General features: G+C 47.2%; 9 protein-coding genes across 9 annotated transcripts; 5 read left to right on the forward strand and 4 right to left on the reverse strand.

Moving 5' to 3' along the window:
• Positions 1 to 66: 66 nt before the first annotated feature.
• Positions 67 to 1,666, forward strand: EDB82DRAFT_444994 (FAD dependent oxidoreductase). Its single transcript, XM_025734568.2, has 3 exons — positions 67 to 271; positions 327 to 1,312; positions 1,361 to 1,666. The coding sequence occupies exons 1-3, from the start codon at positions 152 to 154 to the stop codon at positions 1,575 to 1,577; spliced, it is 1,323 nt and encodes a 440-aa protein (XP_025585361.1). The 5' UTR covers positions 67 to 151; the 3' UTR covers positions 1,578 to 1,666.
• Positions 1,667 to 1,810: 144 nt separating this feature from the next.
• Positions 1,811 to 3,178, forward strand: EDB82DRAFT_566621 (uncharacterized protein). The gene is made up of 2 exons (XM_025734569.2): positions 1,811 to 2,556; positions 2,609 to 3,178. Exons 1-2 carry the CDS (start codon positions 1,860 to 1,862, stop codon positions 3,004 to 3,006), a joined length of 1,095 nt encoding a protein of 364 aa, XP_025585362.1. The 5' UTR covers positions 1,811 to 1,859; the 3' UTR covers positions 3,007 to 3,178.
• Positions 3,179 to 3,283: 105 nt separating this feature from the next.
• EDB82DRAFT_536128 (uncharacterized protein) lies at positions 3,284 to 3,774 on the reverse strand (the record flags this gene model as incomplete). The annotated part of the gene is made up of 2 exons (XM_025734570.1): positions 3,284 to 3,415; positions 3,481 to 3,774. 2 exons carry the CDS (start codon positions 3,772 to 3,774, stop codon positions 3,284 to 3,286), a joined length of 426 nt encoding a protein of 141 aa, XP_025585363.1.
• A 1,219-nt stretch (positions 3,775 to 4,993) lies between these two features.
• EDB82DRAFT_474886 (uncharacterized protein) lies at positions 4,994 to 5,527 on the forward strand (the record flags this gene model as incomplete). The annotated part of the gene is made up of 3 exons (XM_025734571.1): positions 4,994 to 5,122; positions 5,185 to 5,333; positions 5,386 to 5,527. The coding sequence occupies 3 exons, from the start codon at positions 4,994 to 4,996 to the stop codon at positions 5,525 to 5,527; spliced, it is 420 nt and encodes a 139-aa protein (XP_025585364.1).
• Positions 5,528 to 5,763: 236 nt separating this feature from the next.
• On the reverse strand, positions 5,764 to 7,424 carry EDB82DRAFT_555240 (uncharacterized protein; the record flags this gene model as incomplete). Its single annotated transcript, XM_025734572.2, has 3 exons — positions 5,764 to 6,600; positions 6,669 to 7,103; positions 7,154 to 7,424. The coding sequence occupies 3 exons, from the start codon at positions 7,422 to 7,424 to the stop codon at positions 5,783 to 5,785; spliced, it is 1,524 nt and encodes a 507-aa protein (XP_025585365.1). The 3' UTR covers positions 5,764 to 5,782.
• Positions 7,425 to 7,766: 342 nt separating this feature from the next.
• Positions 7,767 to 10,518, reverse strand: EDB82DRAFT_167363 (fungal-specific transcription factor domain-containing protein). Its single transcript, XM_065607102.1, has 2 exons — positions 9,109 to 10,518; positions 7,767 to 9,055 (listed from the first exon to the last, which is right to left on the reverse strand). Exons 1-2 carry the CDS (start codon positions 10,404 to 10,406, stop codon positions 8,182 to 8,184), a joined length of 2,172 nt encoding a protein of 723 aa, XP_065464767.1. The 5' UTR covers positions 10,407 to 10,518; the 3' UTR covers positions 7,767 to 8,181.
• Positions 10,519 to 11,181: 663 nt separating this feature from the next.
• EDB82DRAFT_498499 (uncharacterized protein) lies at positions 11,182 to 12,422 on the reverse strand. The gene has a single exon (XM_025734574.2). The coding sequence runs from the start codon at positions 12,171 to 12,173 to the stop codon at positions 11,247 to 11,249; it is 927 nt and encodes a 308-aa protein (XP_025585367.1). The 5' UTR covers positions 12,174 to 12,422; the 3' UTR covers positions 11,182 to 11,246.
• Positions 12,423 to 12,673: 251 nt separating this feature from the next.
• Positions 12,674 to 14,783, forward strand: EDB82DRAFT_566625 (major facilitator superfamily domain-containing protein). Its single transcript, XM_025734575.2, has 5 exons — positions 12,674 to 13,068; positions 13,119 to 13,182; positions 13,233 to 13,485; positions 13,534 to 14,247; positions 14,297 to 14,783. Exons 1-5 carry the CDS (start codon positions 12,910 to 12,912, stop codon positions 14,643 to 14,645), a joined length of 1,539 nt encoding a protein of 512 aa, XP_025585368.1. The 5' UTR covers positions 12,674 to 12,909; the 3' UTR covers positions 14,646 to 14,783.
• Positions 14,784 to 15,315: 532 nt separating this feature from the next.
• Positions 15,316 to 16,385, forward strand: EDB82DRAFT_555264 (Formate/nitrite transporter-domain-containing protein; the record flags this gene model as incomplete). The annotated part of the gene is made up of 3 exons (XM_065609650.1): positions 15,316 to 15,653; positions 15,685 to 15,792; positions 15,841 to 16,385. Coding segments are annotated over 3 exons (991 nt in total), but the record flags the coding sequence as incomplete, so codon positions are not given.
• Between the last annotated feature and the right edge of the window lie 127 nt (positions 16,386 to 16,512).

The raw sequence follows: 16,512 nt of genomic DNA on the forward strand, positions 1-16,512 counted from the left end.
GCTCACGTGCACGGATGCTGATCATTGCAAATCTGATCCGCTCAACTCCGATCCGGGCCCATATAAAGCAACAGTAGACTCATAAACAGGCGTGCAAAGGACGATTAGAAGCAATTCTTATCTCATTAAATTCAATCATCAGAAAGGAATCATGGACCCCAACAGTAAGATTGTTGTCATTGGTGCAGGCTTGTTTGGTCTCACGACTGCCAAACAACTTGTTTTAGAAGGTCAACAGAATATCACTGTGATTGACAGACATATGCCCCCTGTATGTATCTTTCATCCAATTGGATGTACAACCAAAATGCTAAGTGACTATGCAGGTTCCAGATGGCTCAAGCTCAGATATCTCCCGAATCATCCGGTTCGACTATGCCGACAGCGACTACTGCTCCCTTGCATATGAGGCCTACCAGAAGTGGTCCCAGGAGGCAAAGTACAAGGGTATTTTCTACCCAACCGAGTACATTATCGCCGGCTCCAGAAAGAGTACCGAGAAATCTTGGACCGATAAGACGATCGCTCAATTGGAGAAGCGACGGCTGCCGTACACTAGACTGCCAGATGCAGCGGCTACAAAGCAGCAATTTCCCATCCTGACAGGAGATCTCGCAAAGCCAAACTTTGAGGGTTATCTGAACAAATCTGGCGGCTGGGCAGATGCCAACAAGGCAATTAAGCAGCTGCGCGATGAGTGCCTTGAGCTTGGTATATCTTTCATTTCTGGTCGAGCTGGAACTGTGGTAGGATTTGACAGTAATGCTGAAGGTGTTATCAAAGCTGTGCGTACAGTTGGAGGAACACAAATCGAAGGGGATCACTTCATTCTTGCAACCGGCGCTTGGTCCTCGGGTCTAGTTCCGACCTATAACTCGACACTATCTACAGCACAAGCACTGGGTTTCCTCCGTTTGACGGAAGCCGAGATGATCAAGTACAAGGATCTCCCGATCTACGTGAACTACGCCACCGGATGGTTCAACTTTCCCCCTCATGAGGACACCAAGATGCTGAAGTTTGCTGTTCACGGCTGGGGATATACCAGAGCACCTTCTGCGGGAGATAATAACACTGTTAAGTCTAACATCTCGGTTCCGCCTGCAGTTTCTCGAGAACGCAAGAATTTCGTCCCCGCTGATGCTGAGCAACGTCTTCGTGACGGGCTACGGGAGATCTTACCCGAGCTTGCTGATCGGGAATTGGAGAGAGCCGCCCTTTGCTGGTATACGGATACACCTACTGGTGACTTCATAATGGATTATCATCCAGATTACAAGAACCTTTTCGTCGGCGGAGGTGGAAGTGGACAGTAAGTCGTTGTTCCAAAATGACCCGGCCATAGCTGACTTTGCTGCAGTGCTTTTAAGTTTCTTCCAGTTCTGGGCAAGTACATGACGGCGGCTATCAAGAAGACTCTCCCTAGTGGCTTATCTGAGAAATGGCGCTTTCATACCGAGTATGAGCATCGTGAAGATACTTTCTTAGGTGATGGGAGTCGGGGCGGACCTGCTCGACGAGAATTGAATGCTGCTGAGAAAGCAAAGCTGGATGGGGAAGAAAGAGCGAAGTTGTAGTAGCACACTGGATAGGTACATATATATTGTCAATGGATGCATTGTATTTTATCGTGTCCAGTCATCCAAGATGTGACCGTTCACCAGTCAAAGTTTGGGCAACTCCAAACAGCTCCTCACTAGGTCTGGTGGCTGGTGCTGGAGGTCATTACTCCAACTGGACTTGATCAGATGACGCAGCCATGTCACATACTAAGCCAAGCCTCCATTTCCCCTCAGTCAATGAGGGCCGTCCAGTTTCAAACCATTGCAAACAAAAATAAATTATTAATTACAGCAAATATGAAGCCGTCACCGTTCACCTTTGACCTTCGCGCTGATACATTACTTATCTTGAGAAACCCCAACGCCTCGCACCAGGAGGAATGTGATGCTCAAGTTGACTCGGAGCCCGAATATGAGCGCCTCGGCCTCGGTGAGGCGGGGTTGGAACAGATAAACAAAGCGCGTCGCGATTCGCCAATGACTCTAGAGAATGACCAAAGTTATCCGCGAGGATCTTTGGATGATGGCAGTTCAACGCAGATGGAGTTCCGGGTGTCATCGAGACATCTGAGCCTAGCTTCGCCTGTTTTCAGAGCTATGCTTGAGAGCAAGTTCAAAGAGTCGCAGCTCAATGAGCAAGGTCTCTACGAGGTCCAAGCGTCCGAGTGGGATGCCGAGGCTTTTGTCATACTTCTCGATATCATACATGGTCACCATCGCGACGTGCCGAAGCGTATATCCGCCGAGACACTTTCACATATTGCCATAATCGTCGATTATTATGGCTGTCACGAAATTGTGGAGTTTGTCTTAACGGCGTGGCTAACCTATCTGGGACAACCAAAAAGCTTCGTCAAAAAAGATCCTCTACGTTGGTTGTTCATATCTTGGGTGTTTAAGCAAGGAGTTTTGTTCACAGTTGCGACCGAGATGCTTCTGTTATATGACAATGGCAAGTATGTCGTGGACTTACCCATACCACAGCCTATATTAGGTAACGTAACACCTTTGCTTTCTGTTCCTCCCTCTCGCTAACAATGCCTCAGACAAAGTGGACGACAAACGCCAATACGTCCTGAATACGCTGTTTGGCCATCTTTACAGTTACCAGCAAGATCTTCTAGAAGGAAAATCTGGGTGCTCCGAAACGTGTTCCAGTATGCTTCTCGGGTCTTTGATGAGGCAAATGCGTTGCAAGGGATTGGCAGCGGCTAAACCTGCTACATCATCATTCGAGGGATGGAGAGTAGAAGACGCGAGAAACACAATTCTTGGATTGACGGCACCGCCTTGGCGTGTCCCTGGAAGGTCAACGGATCACCCTTGCACGTTGAACAAATCGCTGGCCCCAAGAGTGAATCAGGTGCTTCAGCATGCGAAAGGACTTGACCTGAAGGACTTTGAGGGCAGCCCTTGCGCTATGTTTATGTCCATGAGTTCTTAGTAAGCTCTCTCGTTTATATATTTAGTGGTTGCTCGTCTCAGCTACCTTTGTTGTTCAGCTTGTTATTGTGAACTCTGCGTACTTTAAAGAACAATGTGCACTGGTTTTGGTGACGATAGTTTCAATTTCAGTTTGGCTACAAAACCTTTCCTCCAACTATAGTAAAAACGCTGTTTATAATGTTTTTTGACACTTGGTACTCTGGTATTAATCTACTGCCTAACACGTTAGTCCAGGTAATGTAATTTCGAACTGCAGAACTGACCAAAGAGGCTGCTCAGCAAGAGAAACCACAGTCCATCTCAAGGGTCTGAGTGCTAGAACCAAATGGAGGGCCGTCCCAAGCTCCGACAGAGCAGCGAGGCGTCTCGTTAGAATCCCAATCCTGGTCGCCGTAGGTGAAGGTGGCCTTGTGTATATGTCAGTCGAGATTCCCAAGCAAACGAATAAAGCAGTGGTTTTTAGGGAACTTACAAGAGCACCACCACCAAATGTGTTGATGTTGAGAATAGCAGGGAGATTCTCGCTCTCAGCCATCAGAATACCATCACCCCAGGTGCTCTCCTTTGACCAGACAAGCTGCTGCTTGCCATCGTAGACGAAGACATTCATCTCGTGCGATCCCTTTGGGTTTTCGCCTGAGAAGAGGTGGATGTGGACACCGCACCAGCCACCATTGAAGCGCTTGGTCAAAGACTTCTCGCTATCGGGTGTAGGAGCGGCCATGGTGAGACCAGTGAAAAGAAGTATAGACTTGAGCGAAACCATTGTGGCGATGAATATGTGGCAGTTAAATTTGGAGCGTTGAAATAGTTTAAATCTGTAATATGAAGTGTTTTCGGTACTGATGAGCTGATGAAAAATTCAGAATATCTGGCGTATGCACTTGCGACTTATATATTACTTCGACCGTCACAAATACCGCGCTGCTTCCTTCTCAATGTAATATTATCCAAATCCTATATTGGTCCCTAGTGGAGGTCGTGGGTACTAACTATCTGTGCGTTTGCACAGCCATACGGCCAGTGCACGATGGCCAGCTGCTGAAGGATCTGCTAAAACTCCTGTTTGTTTTAACTTGGCTAAAATCTATAGGGGAGATCTCTGTAGGATCACCTTTGAAAAGTGGTGAAACGTAGGATTGGTACTGTCGGCAATTTTTGAAGCATGAAACAAATATGGTGCTGATTATTCCGGCATGACCGATATTAGGGACCATCAATGTGTGCCAACTTTATGATTTATTTCATGATTAACAATTAAATACAAATAAAGGTTTCGAGTATTACTTTAATGGCAAGATGGTTCCCTTTTACCCTTCGCCTTTTGTTTTCGTTTCGTTTCGTCAATGCAATGCTGAGACATCCACACTATTTGATCTTACCGTTCTCAGCAACTCCACGAAGCTATATTATGCCTAAGTATATGGGTCTGTAGCCGTCCTAGGCTTTATTCTTCCGTCTACATCAATCATTATAATTGACACGATCCCTTTCCTAGATTGAAACATGATTTCTAAAGCATATCCCCGAGTACCGATGTCCCGCGCCGTGGACTTGCTGCTGATACTGGTGACAGGGATCTTCAATTCATCTACATCCGTTCTACCTTCTGCTTTAAATCTTTCGGGGCCTTTGTCAACACTAAATCTTAATTATAGACATGCTAGGCAGGCTTGTTTTAGATCACGGTTGCGGACGGAAGAACGCGATTGCTATCGCTCTTCGAAAGAAATATGTCTTCCAGCAGACTTAACAATCCTATTCATGATCCTTTCGAGCTGACATATAGGTCTACAATTTAAAATCCCGCTGATGCCACCAATCAGTTCAGCGAGACCTCACCGCCTCGACCAAATACGGGTCGTGAACGCTTCGGACGTGTCTTCCTGTTTCTGCCAAGTGTCTATGCCCCATTGCATGGGGTGCGACACGGTAGGATCCGAGATGCCAAGTCATCCATGAAGCAGCACATCTCACCACCCAACATGGTCAACTTTGTTACTTCTATCACAATCCTCCTCACTGCTGCCTCTGCAGTTGTTGCTGCCCCCGACACACTTGAGAAGCGCGCAGTGGCATGCAGAGATGACCGCCCTAACAGTGAACTGGCCAACGTGCGTCTACAAGAAATCGCCTTCAGCTTATTTTTGGAACACAACTGACACGACCTGAACAGGCTAATGAAGCTGCCGCATGCATTGTTAACCTCGCCAGCTTAGGCAGCCAGCCTTGCGTTGCTACCATCTCTGGCCAGTCTTTTTGTAGACGTGGTGACACTCAAATCACTGGTCTCGCTAGGGGCGCTCCTACGAGAACTTCTACCTGGTAATTTACCCTTTAATATCATAGGATGATGCTTCTGAGTGGCTTTAATTAGCCGTTCATACAGTCAGGAGGTGGCTCGCGGTGCTGGCTTTATTCTGGACAAGTGCACTCGCGGTGATGGAAAGGTCAGGGGCGCGAATGAGGCCCGGGCTAATGGCAACCTCCTTGTTGATATTCGCCGAGTTGTTCAATAAGGGGTCATTGGTAACTGTTCTAAAAGATCGCAAGTTAGTCTAACTCTACGTGGAACAAGATATCAACCGTTGCCTTCTACACAGTTGCTGTCTTGTATCATCTAATTTGACAGGCTCGTCTTTTGTTTTGAAAACAAGACAATAACTAGTTAACACATTTTATACAATGACTAAGTGCAATTTGTGTTAATGTATACCAGTGTATTTGCATCATTCATTCCATCAATTAGATATTTGTCATATTTACAAACGCTCTTACCATCCCTCTTCCACTGTCTTGAAATAAGACTCGACGTTCCAAGACTTCTTGATCAACCATCTCTCAATACTTGTGTCATCTGGGAGATTACCAATCTCAAATTCCCACATCCTCTTCTCGATCATGGTCTTCTTGTTCTCGGGTGTGGCTCCCTTCTTGTACTTCGTCCAAGTCCAACCCTTTCGCGGCTTCAGATCCTTTCCAAGACCATCTGACTCATACTCTCGCTTCCATCCCTCCATAGCCAAAGGCTCGTATACTTCAATGGGCTTTTTCAGTTGCTTGTTCAAGCTGCGATGATACTCTTGTCGGAAGTGCACCGATGGATGAACTCGCTCGACGGTATAACCTTCTTCGCGTTTGTAGTAGTCCATGGGAGTACGGATCACAGCACTGCCCATGGCCTTGTACTCGGCGGTGTAGCTGTCATCAATATTTCCCAAGAGCCATTCCTGGCTCTCCCAGGCCTTCAACTTTGGGTCTCCAGGGCTGTGGATGACGCCGTCAATGTCAGCAAGTTGTATCTGCAGTGCTTCCTCATCTAGAGCCAGATGTGGGCGGATACGATCAAGCATCCAAGCGTAAGCCACGCTTGAAAGCCTTTCGTTGTCCCCTTTGGGTTGCTTTCCATCCTTCTTGTCCTCATCACTCAGGGCGTTGTCAGAACTGCCTCCGCCGACATTGATATGGGCACCAGGAAACCAGCATTGCACGAGCTTTGTTGTCTTGTTGTCCCCTTTGACACACCAGAGACAAGGTGAAAAGGGACCACGACGTTCGTCCAAGGCTAGAGCATGGTATGCATGTTTGACATCTGTAATGGCGGATTAGTTAATGGCCACGAAGAGAATGAGTAAATGTGAATCAAATGATGTAACTTACTGGCACTTAGATCCGTGTTGTGGAACTGGTATGCTTTTCTAAGTCGAGAGTTGTCGATTTTGATCCAGTGACCCATATCAGGAATACCCAGTGCGCCGACGGTATCCCAAACACCGATGACTTGAATCACAGTGTCTTTACCAGGACAAGCTACCGCTGACGGACTGTGGGCTTGGAACTTGGCCCAATGGTCAGTCTCGATAAACGATTTACTAAAATTTTCTCCGCGGATGAAGTCGCCGTAGTGCTCCAAGAAGTGGGCCATCAGGTGCGATTTTATGATGCCGACTTCTTGGACCAAGCCAGCAGTTGAGCGGACAGTGAAGGCTCCGCGTGAGAAGCCAAAGAAATACAATTCGTCACCCGGATTGTAGTTGGCGGCAATAAAATTGTAAGCTTCGAGAACATTCTCGAGGAGACCGAGACCCTGTGAGCCTGCTGTATGTGAGCACTAGTTTGGCCCGACTACAAAAACCGTCGCCTACCTTGTCGTTTTGCCTCGACGCCGGTGATATCGCCTGTGCCCACGCCAGCATCATAGTATACCAGTTGTTGACGCTCATTGCCTTCACGGTCAAGGCCAGCTTTGGCAAGGACACGGCTGATACGAGTGACATTGGAGGGGCAGCCTTTCTTAGGATCTATCGTTGTGGAGGATTGCCAGGTTCCATCACAACAGACGATGATCCTCTTCGGCTTAGAAGCTGAAATCGGACGCGAAATAAAGTCCTTATCGTAAGTGCGTGGTTGAGTCATGTTTCTGAAGGTGAGATGATAAATGATGGTGAATTTAGTTCTCAAGCAAGTGACTATATCGGCATTATATGTGTTTCACAACACTGGTCGCTCAACGCTGGTCGCTCAACCGCTGAAGCTGAAAAAAGGCCATAACATGCAGCACCCCCCCAGAAACCAATATTACAGCGCTATACCAGCTAAAGGTTCGGTACGAGCCGTCTATCAGGCCTAGAACATCGAGATCCACTTGGGTTCATGATTCAATTGGTTCTACTGCCAGCTGAAGGCTTCTTTTGGCCTGGTCTTTGTCCAGACTTCAATAGTTTGTTCATCGGTTTCAATAGTTTACTGTACAAAAAAGGCGATATGCAGTTATTTAATAATCAATATCGATATTGAAAAGGAATAGGCAAACCGAATGGCAATCATGTTCAACTCTGCCGAGGCTACCTATCAATAGGGTTAGACTCATTTGCTCCAAGTCTAATCTTTTTGGCGATGTCTCAAGGGTACAAAGATGCCGCTTGCTTCCGACAAAACTAAGAGTGTTCGGTACCTTGCTTGATTCTCAGATCGATGTGCTTGGATCAAAACCAATGTGTAATAAAGGTAAAAGCATACCGGCAGGACTCAACCTCCGCACTCACACATGTTTTGACAAACTAGTTATGCGTCCCATGGAAAATAACTTTTAGATAAACCCAATAAACTGTCTGGTATCACGCGTTCATTTGCACTTGCCGTCATCAAGAAATCATAAAATGTTAAAAGATCATCAGATCATCAAGCTGGGAGCAGAAGGTAAAGGCCTAGTCGTTCTGTTAGTCTTGAACACCTTTCCCGAATGACTCAATGTATATACCGAGGAGTCGAGATCCAACCAGTCAGTTGGTTGCCATTGACTTAGTGGATTCATGATCGACATGAGACCAGAGCTGGATGATTCCTGGTCTTCAAACATGGAACCCAACTCGTCTATGGATGTCCCGGACTCATGCTCGCCGGAGAGGAGTGATTCCTCATTGCAATTCAACATCTGAATTGTCCTGCTGGCATGTTGTGGGCCTTGTCTCGCCTCTTGACGCAACTCTTCAATTATGATGCTGTATCTCCGGCTGGCAGACTCGGCAGAAATTGTCCTTGCCAAATGGTTCTGACATTTTTCTGCCAGACCAAAGAGTAAGGTGTTGTCAGAGTCTGCTGTCTCGTTGTTCCTTTGCTGTATGTCCCAAACATACACCACTGCTAGAGCGCAGAATGTGACGTATGGCATCCACCACAAAGCATGGAACAGTACCGATTGCTCAGAGAACATGGAATCAACTATCTCGAGGGCAAGTTTTGCTGCGCTTATGCATTGTGTCACGCATTCCTGCAAGGCGGGGCTGCAATTTTCCGAATGATCGAGGAGGAATGGTCGGGTGGTATGCATCACAGCGTGGCAGTAGGCAAGCTTCAAGGCCGTGGATTGTCGAGAGAATATTGGTATGAGACTGGATGGGCGCACGGTGCCAAAATGAGGCGGCAGAGCCTGTCTCCATTCGTGGAGTTGTTGTATAAAGTTTTGGGCGGCCGCGAGACGTTCCTCCGATCGCATTTTCTTGAGGGAGTAGACTTGGCGAGATACATTCTCGATGATTATCGCAATCCTGGAAGAATATGAGATTTGGGAAAACTGGTAAGTAAGTATTGAGTTTCATACCTCGCATGGAAAATTACTGCATCAACATGACAGTCCATCGCAGGCTCGGCAAGCGACGGCCCTTGCGGTGTCATATCTTCGTCGTTGACTCTGTCCGGAAAATCTTGATCGGTATCATTATCATGGTAGAATCGGGGTCGGCCAAACACAACTGCTAGGTACTTGTCAAGTGTATAAAGGACCCAGAAGGTTCGCTTGCGACACTCGGAGATTATGTAATCTGTTGGTTGTCGACCTCCATTTCTATAGTGATTGGACTTTCGATGGAGACCCAGCGCTGTAACGATAGGCACTGTATTTCCGAATACATACCAGGCTTGGTTCATTCGGGAAGTCTGTAGTAAATACAAAACTTGCAGTACACGAGCCTGTGCAGATTCCAATCGTGGTAGACCTGTCTCTTGAGCTGTCAGATCAGATGCAGCCAGGAAATACTGTTCACTCTGTTGAGAGAGCAGAGACATCCCTGGGATTGATCTTTGCTCTGTGATCCTGTGTTGACGGAAACTGGCAATAGCTAGGATACTCACGACAATGGCAGCTTTTGCGTGTCCAATATCTGTCTCCAAAGGCTGCCCATTGTGCCAGTTGTTGATAACACTGTCGAACCACAACCGACAATATTGTTGATGCAAAACTCGATAAGTCACAACACAGTTCTCGAAATAATAATTGAATAGTTCTAGAGCCGCCGGTTGAGTCACGAACAGCAGGCTTTGGTCCCCCTTTGTGGTGAAGGGTACATCACCAGCCGACATGAGGGGCTGAGAATTTTCAGCGCCTGTCAACAGACCGGAATCTGTTTGCTGGTTCTGCTGAGCCAGCCTCTTCCAAGCTCGATGGATAAATGTCAAATTTGATGTCGGATCAAAGAATTGACCCTCTATCTCTGCTGTTTCAAGTCCAGAAGGGCCTTGGGAAGAAGATCTTGTGGTGATGACCTCTGAATTTTCTTCCGCAGGGTTTGGCGGTCGAACAGTAGAAGCCGTAGAACTCATGGAATGTCGCTGTCGACTGACTGTAGGCGGTGTTGGCGGCCTACCTCTGCGATACAGCGATTCATATTGGCAATTCACCTTTCTCTTGATGCATCCATCGCAAGGGATTGTCCCGGAACATTTGAGCTTTTTGAGCTTACAATGGTCGCAAGCCCGGCTGACCTTTGAGGCTTTCCGGCGATTTTCGGATTCACGAGATACATCTGGCGAAAGTGGCAGAATCCTCTTTGATCGAGAAGTCCCAGTATTCGTGCATGTTGATGTTTCGGACAGAGGTGTTGAGGTTACAGGAGTTGCCATTGATGATGCTCGGATTCACCGGAAATCTGTGGGTGAAAGTTGAAGAATCCGAGAGTTTTTGGGGGAAATGACCAGGGTGCGGGGTTATGACTGCCCGGACAAGTCATGTGGGACATTCCTGGGGAGGGACTAGACATGATTGGAAAGGGACCTTGGATGGGAAATATTCATCCACTTTGACAGGCGAACGGCGTCATCACGAATTCATTTATCACTACCCATGCCGTCCAGCCGTGTCCAAGCTCCGGTAATCCAACTGACCATTGCAATTATCGGAAGCAGTCTAGACACTCTTATGTTCCCCTTTTGTATAGCTTCTAGCCCACAGAAGATCAGCATGTCATACCCTATAGCCGTGATTATTTCCTCCACTTCATTGTCATTTCGTGATAGCATCATTAAAAATTAGGTAACGAGTAATTCCAAGACTTCAAATATTCAGGTTACATTTCTGCAACGGTATATCGTCACAGTTCAATTTGTGGATAGTTTGCCCTCCTTCAAGCGATGCAGCACAACTTGTTCAATTAATAACAGGCACCTTCAGCTGATGGACCTCAGTTTTGCCCGGCAACACAATTAGTGGCATAACAAAGCCAACCCATAAGCTCAAGTGGAGCTGCCTGTGCTTAAAATTGATGGGGGGATTTATTCACTGCATTTATGCAGAATTTCCACTTGCAATTTATTCGCTCTGGGAACGATTGAGATTGAAGAATTAATTCTCCATCAGAGAAAACGACTTTGAACATTCACATTATTGTCTGTTTATTTATTTTAATTCTTTTTATTAATGGAAATGAAATTCTTTCGCTGCGAAGGACTATGTTATACAATATCTTATGCGACCTTCTTCAGAGACGCTGTTGACATGGCAGAGTGGATCTCTCCCTCAGCACCCTCAGGAAGAGGCAACAAGGGTGATCGAACTGTAGCGTGGTCCAAGATGCCTCGGGCAACTAGAGCGTGCTTCAGAGCAACAGTACCCTCCATGTGTGAGCCACGGTGATAGACAGCCTTTGTCACGGGCAGAAGCTGATCATGGATCTCCCGAGCCTTGGCGTAGTTCTTAGCCTTTCCAGCCTTGATCAGCTCAAGAAGAGGCTCCGGTGCGATACCACCGTATCCGACAAGCATGCCGTCAACATCAAAAGCAGTGTGGAGAAGGTACTCGTCGTGACAGGTGAGAACAGGAACGTTGGGGCGCTCGCGTCGGAAAACGGGGATCTCAGTGTCCCAGCGTCGCATGTTGCGCACACCGTTCTTCATGGCAATAACACCGGGCTGAGCAGCAATGTCCAGGAGAGTCTGGAGGTTGTAGGTAGCCTTGGTGTTGTCGGGGTACTGGAAGAGGATCAAAGGAAGCTTTGAGACCTCGTACACGACCTTGTAGCGGTCCTGGGGAGCACCAGGCTGGTAGCCGAATCGCAGCCAGCCGTGAGAAGGGTAGAGAAGACCAGCCTGAGCACCAGCCTCCTTGGCGCGCTTGGCCTCAAGGGCAGCAACCTCTGTACCCTCGCCGGTAATACCAGCAATGATGGGGATCTTGTTGTCGACAGACTTGACAAAGGCCTTAATGGTATCGACTTGTTCTTGCTGGGTAAGGAAGGTTCCTTCTCCGGCATGCCCGAGTACAACGAGACCCTTGACGCCATCGATGCTTCCAAGCCAAGAACCAAGGCGTTGAATGGCTTCGTAGTCAACCTTGCCATCCTTGGTGAAGGGGGTGACAGGGGCGGGGACAAGGCCTTTAAGATCGAAAGACATGGTGATGATTGGTTGTCTTAAGAGACTTGTAATAGTGGTGTCTAATCGCAGGAGATTGAAGATGTTACTTGACGATGTTCAAGTTTGTTATTGTTTGTTGATGTGAATGAAGCTGTTGAAGTGATTGAAGTGATGATTTGTTTTCCATTTGTCGAGTTCAATGTCTTCTTATATATCTCAAAAGAGGCCCGCATCTCGCGTTTCGGTCTCACATCCAGAGAGGCGAGTTGATGGACTTGATGATTTTCTAGCCGAATGAATCCGACATTTCCGGAGAATCTTAAGTGTCATGCAGCCTTTGTGTGGTTGGTCTTTTGAGCTGGGTGGCTTTTCCGGAAAAGCCAAGTCAAGAGTCCGGAGATACCACCTCGGATTCTCGGATTTCTTCCAACTCCAAGTTTGACATCGGCAAACTCCATTACAACCCCAACCCCATTACAGCTTAAGTTGATAACCGGAAATCCTTGTGATTTGTCTAGTATTAGCTAGTCTGAGATCTCGCACGATCCCCCGCATCTCTCCACACGCTCAACCCAGAATCCGGGGAACAAATTTCACAACACTGACCACTTTCCTTCGTGTCTCCTGCTTTTCAACCAGCATGACACGAGTGCAACATTCAGCTGAGGGGTGAAGTCAACTATAAAAACTTCCAAACCATTGATCAATCCACCTTCCCCTTTCATCAGACATCTTCCTTCATCTACTTCCAGATAGCAGAAGATATCAGCTCAACATGGCGACTCAGGCTCTCGATATCGAGCGCGAGCTTTCGCGTGATGAAAAGTCTGGCACGATGCACAGCGAGCATATGGGCGGCCTTACGGAACATGATGCCGACTTCTTGAACAATTTCCCAGAAGAGCGCAAGAAGGCAGTCGTCCGAAAGGTTGATGTATGTGTCAAAGACTTCTACTAACCAATTGACGTTGCTAACACAAACAGATGCGCCTCATCCCTATGCTTGTCCTCTTGTATTTGATCGCATACCTGGACAAGACAAACATCGGTATGTACCCAATTGACTTGATGACATTCCCAGAGGCTGACCTAGCATAGGAAATGCAAAGATTGAAGGAATGACGGATGACTTGCATCTCAAGGGTATTGAGTATAACATCGTCACCGCTATCTTCTTTATCCCCTTTGTACTATGCGAGGTTCCTTCAAACATGATCCTTCACAAGTTTAGGAGGCCGTCTATCTACATGGGAGGTATTGTCTTCTGTTGGGGCGTCATCATGACCTTAACGGCCCTCGTACAAAACTATGCCGGTCTCTTGGCCATTCGCTTTTTGCTAGGTATCTTTGAGTAAGTTCGCACTAATAATATTGCGTATCTTGATCTGACCTCGGACAGAGCCGGTTTTCTCCCTGGTGCCATCCTGATCATCTCCAATTGGTACCTCCCCAACGAAACTCAAACCCGAATTGCGATCCTATACACCTCAGCTGCTACTGGTGGTGCTTTCTCTGGTCTTCTTGCTTTCGCCATCGCGAAGATGGATGGTATGGCAGGCCTTGAAGGCTGGCGTTGGATATTCTTGATCGAGGGTCTCTTCACCGTCGTCGTTGCTGTCATGTGCTTCTTTATGCTCTGCGACTCGCCAGCTTTATCCACCCGCTGGCTCGAGGCCGACGATATCCGATATCTCGAACTCCGTCAACTCGCTCGACGCTCCTCTGTGCCCTCAGACTACAAGGAGAACGATCACTTTAACCTTCGACTCTTCAAGGATATCCTTCTTGACTACAAGATCTGGCTTCTTTTCTTTGCCAACTGGTCCAACGCTGTTCCCAATTACGCCATGAAATTCACTATGCCTACTATCCTTCGCGGAATGGGTTACACTTCTAGTGACGCGCAGCTCATGACTATCCCACCCTACGCTATTGGCGCCATCTCTGCATATGCATTTGCCATCTTTGCCGACAAGTACTCATGGAGAGCTCCCTTTATTCTGGGACCCCAGTGCTGTCTTGTCACCGCCTTTATTATCCTCTTTGTCAAGTCTGGTGACATCGACAACAACATCGCTGTTTGTTACTTTGCCGTCTGTCTTGCATGTTTTGGGTGAGTATTGTCTAGTTCTGTTCGCATTTTACAATACTAACTGAACCAGAATGTATCCTATCCTTCCAGGAGTCAATGCTTGGAACGTGGCCAACACTCCCGATCCTGCCAAGCGATCTGTCAACATTGGAATTCTGGTCTGTGTTGGTAATATTGGAGGTCTGATCGGCTCTTATATCTACCTTGAGCGTGAGGCACCCCGATATCCGGTTGGATACGGTACCTCGCTTGCTTTCGGCTTGGCTGGTATTATTGCAGTTGTGCTGCTTGAGACTCTGCTCAAGCGAGGAAATGCCAAGAAGGCTCAGATGACCGAGCAAGAAATTCGCCAGCGATACTCTGAGGAAGAGCTCGTTCGTATGGGAGAGAAGAGCCCCCTCTTCAAGTATGCTCTGTAAGGATAAGGCAGTTAGTGAGAACTTGGTTTCCCCGCCGCTCGGCACTTAATGATATCAATTATTTATGACTGAAAGCGCACTTTGCGGGCCTTTTAACGCTATGTATATATCCCGACATGACATAATGCTACACAAGTCGCAATTCACCTTTGTTATCCTTGATTTGAGTCAATGCAAACGCAGTCAATTCAAGGGCCAGGTTTTTTTCTTTTCTTTTTTTAAAAACTTGGGAGGCTCAATCTTAATCTTTCGACATTACCGGTGGCCTGTTGTTTGTCGTTGGCCGCTAATGAAGCGTTCTACCTAGCCTAGTGAGGCTATCCCAATGCCCTGTAAACATGCTGGGTTGAAATTGGAGACGAGACGAGGCTCATGTCAAAGTGGATTTGGAAGCTAGCCAAAAACAAACACCCTAGGGTTTGTGGCGAGGTGGAGTCTGTCAAACACCAGAACAAGATGCTTCCAATAGTGTCTGGCTGATCATACGTGATTCTCTCCTGACCCAAATGACTCGAAGTGGGCTTCATGCAAGGACTAGTGATCGCCATATAAAAGAGACTACTGACTAAATGTGCAACTGTCAAATTTTTCTCATGAACTCCGCCTTTACAAATTCAGCACTTCATTACAATCATATCGTTTAAAGACAGCCATTTCATAATCTCGACATTATGAGTAACCCTCTTGTGGTTAGCATAGCCAACTTGGCGGCTTATACGCCGCAAGAAACCATTGAGCTCGTCTCTCGGTCTGGTGTCAAAAGAGGAAATATGCGCCCAGACAAAGTCTTTCTATCTGCTGTTTCAGCAGGATGTCTTCTATCCTTTGGTTGCGGTGTTTCGTTATGTGCCATGACTGCTCCATGGTATGCCGAGAACGCGCCCGGCCTGGTCAAACTTTTCGGCGCGGGTGTTTTCCCCCTTGGCTTAGTACTTGTGGTACTTACTGGCGCTGACCTGTTTACTGCTACGACTATGGTGAGCTGGATCGGCATGAAGAATGAGAATTGTCACTCACATATACTAGTTCACTTTGACAGCCGTTCTCCAGGGCCGGCTGCGCATTCAAAAAATGCTGCTGCATTGGTTCCTTTGTTTTTTCGGTAATCTTGCAGGATCGCTATTTGTAATGTCTATTATCATGGGCTGTAAGTTATCGCACCCACTTGGTGAATGGAGACTGACGTTGTTGGTAGATGGCGGTGTATTTGACGCAGACCCCTACAAGGAAGTGGCTATCTCTTTCGCCACCAAGAAGCAAATCGCGCCACAAGTTCACCAAATATTTCTTAAGGCTGTTGGATGCAATTGGCTAGTTTGTTTGGCTGTATTCCTTGGAGTCCAGGCAAAGGATCTAGCTTCCAAGGTTATCGGCATGTGGTGGCCAATTTTTGCCTTTGTAGTTCTCGGCCTTGAGCACGTCGTTGCAAACATGTTCTACATGTCTCTTGCAATTTGGCTCAAGACCCCTGACTTGACAGTTGGTCTGTATATCTGGAAGGGCATAATCCCCGCCACTATTGGCAATGTCATCGGAGGTGGCATGTTTGTCGGCGTGTATTACTGGTACATGTATCTCGCCATGGAAGACCCTGTCAAGGTCGACGGTGTCGAGTATCAGGGTCCTGTTGTGGACAATAGTATGCACTGGTTCTCATACAAAAAAGAGAACTCTGCCGTGGATGAGGAGAGTAGAGTGGAGTCAGCGCCGGTTTCCTCGCCAGCAAGCGTTGTCATGTAGATATGAGGCTGATAATAGACCACGATCTTTCACTATAGTATGATTAAAAGATATGAAATTGAGATTTGTAAATAGCCATTCCAACCAATTATCCACTTGGGTTGAGCCTAGGATCAAGGTCTTTTCT

Source organism: Fusarium venenatum (assembly GCF_020744135.1).
Source record: "Fusarium venenatum strain MPI-CAGE-CH-0201 chromosome Unknown EDB82scaffold_2, whole genome shotgun sequence".
NCBI classification, from domain to species: domain Eukaryota; kingdom Fungi; phylum Ascomycota; class Sordariomycetes; order Hypocreales; family Nectriaceae; genus Fusarium; species Fusarium venenatum.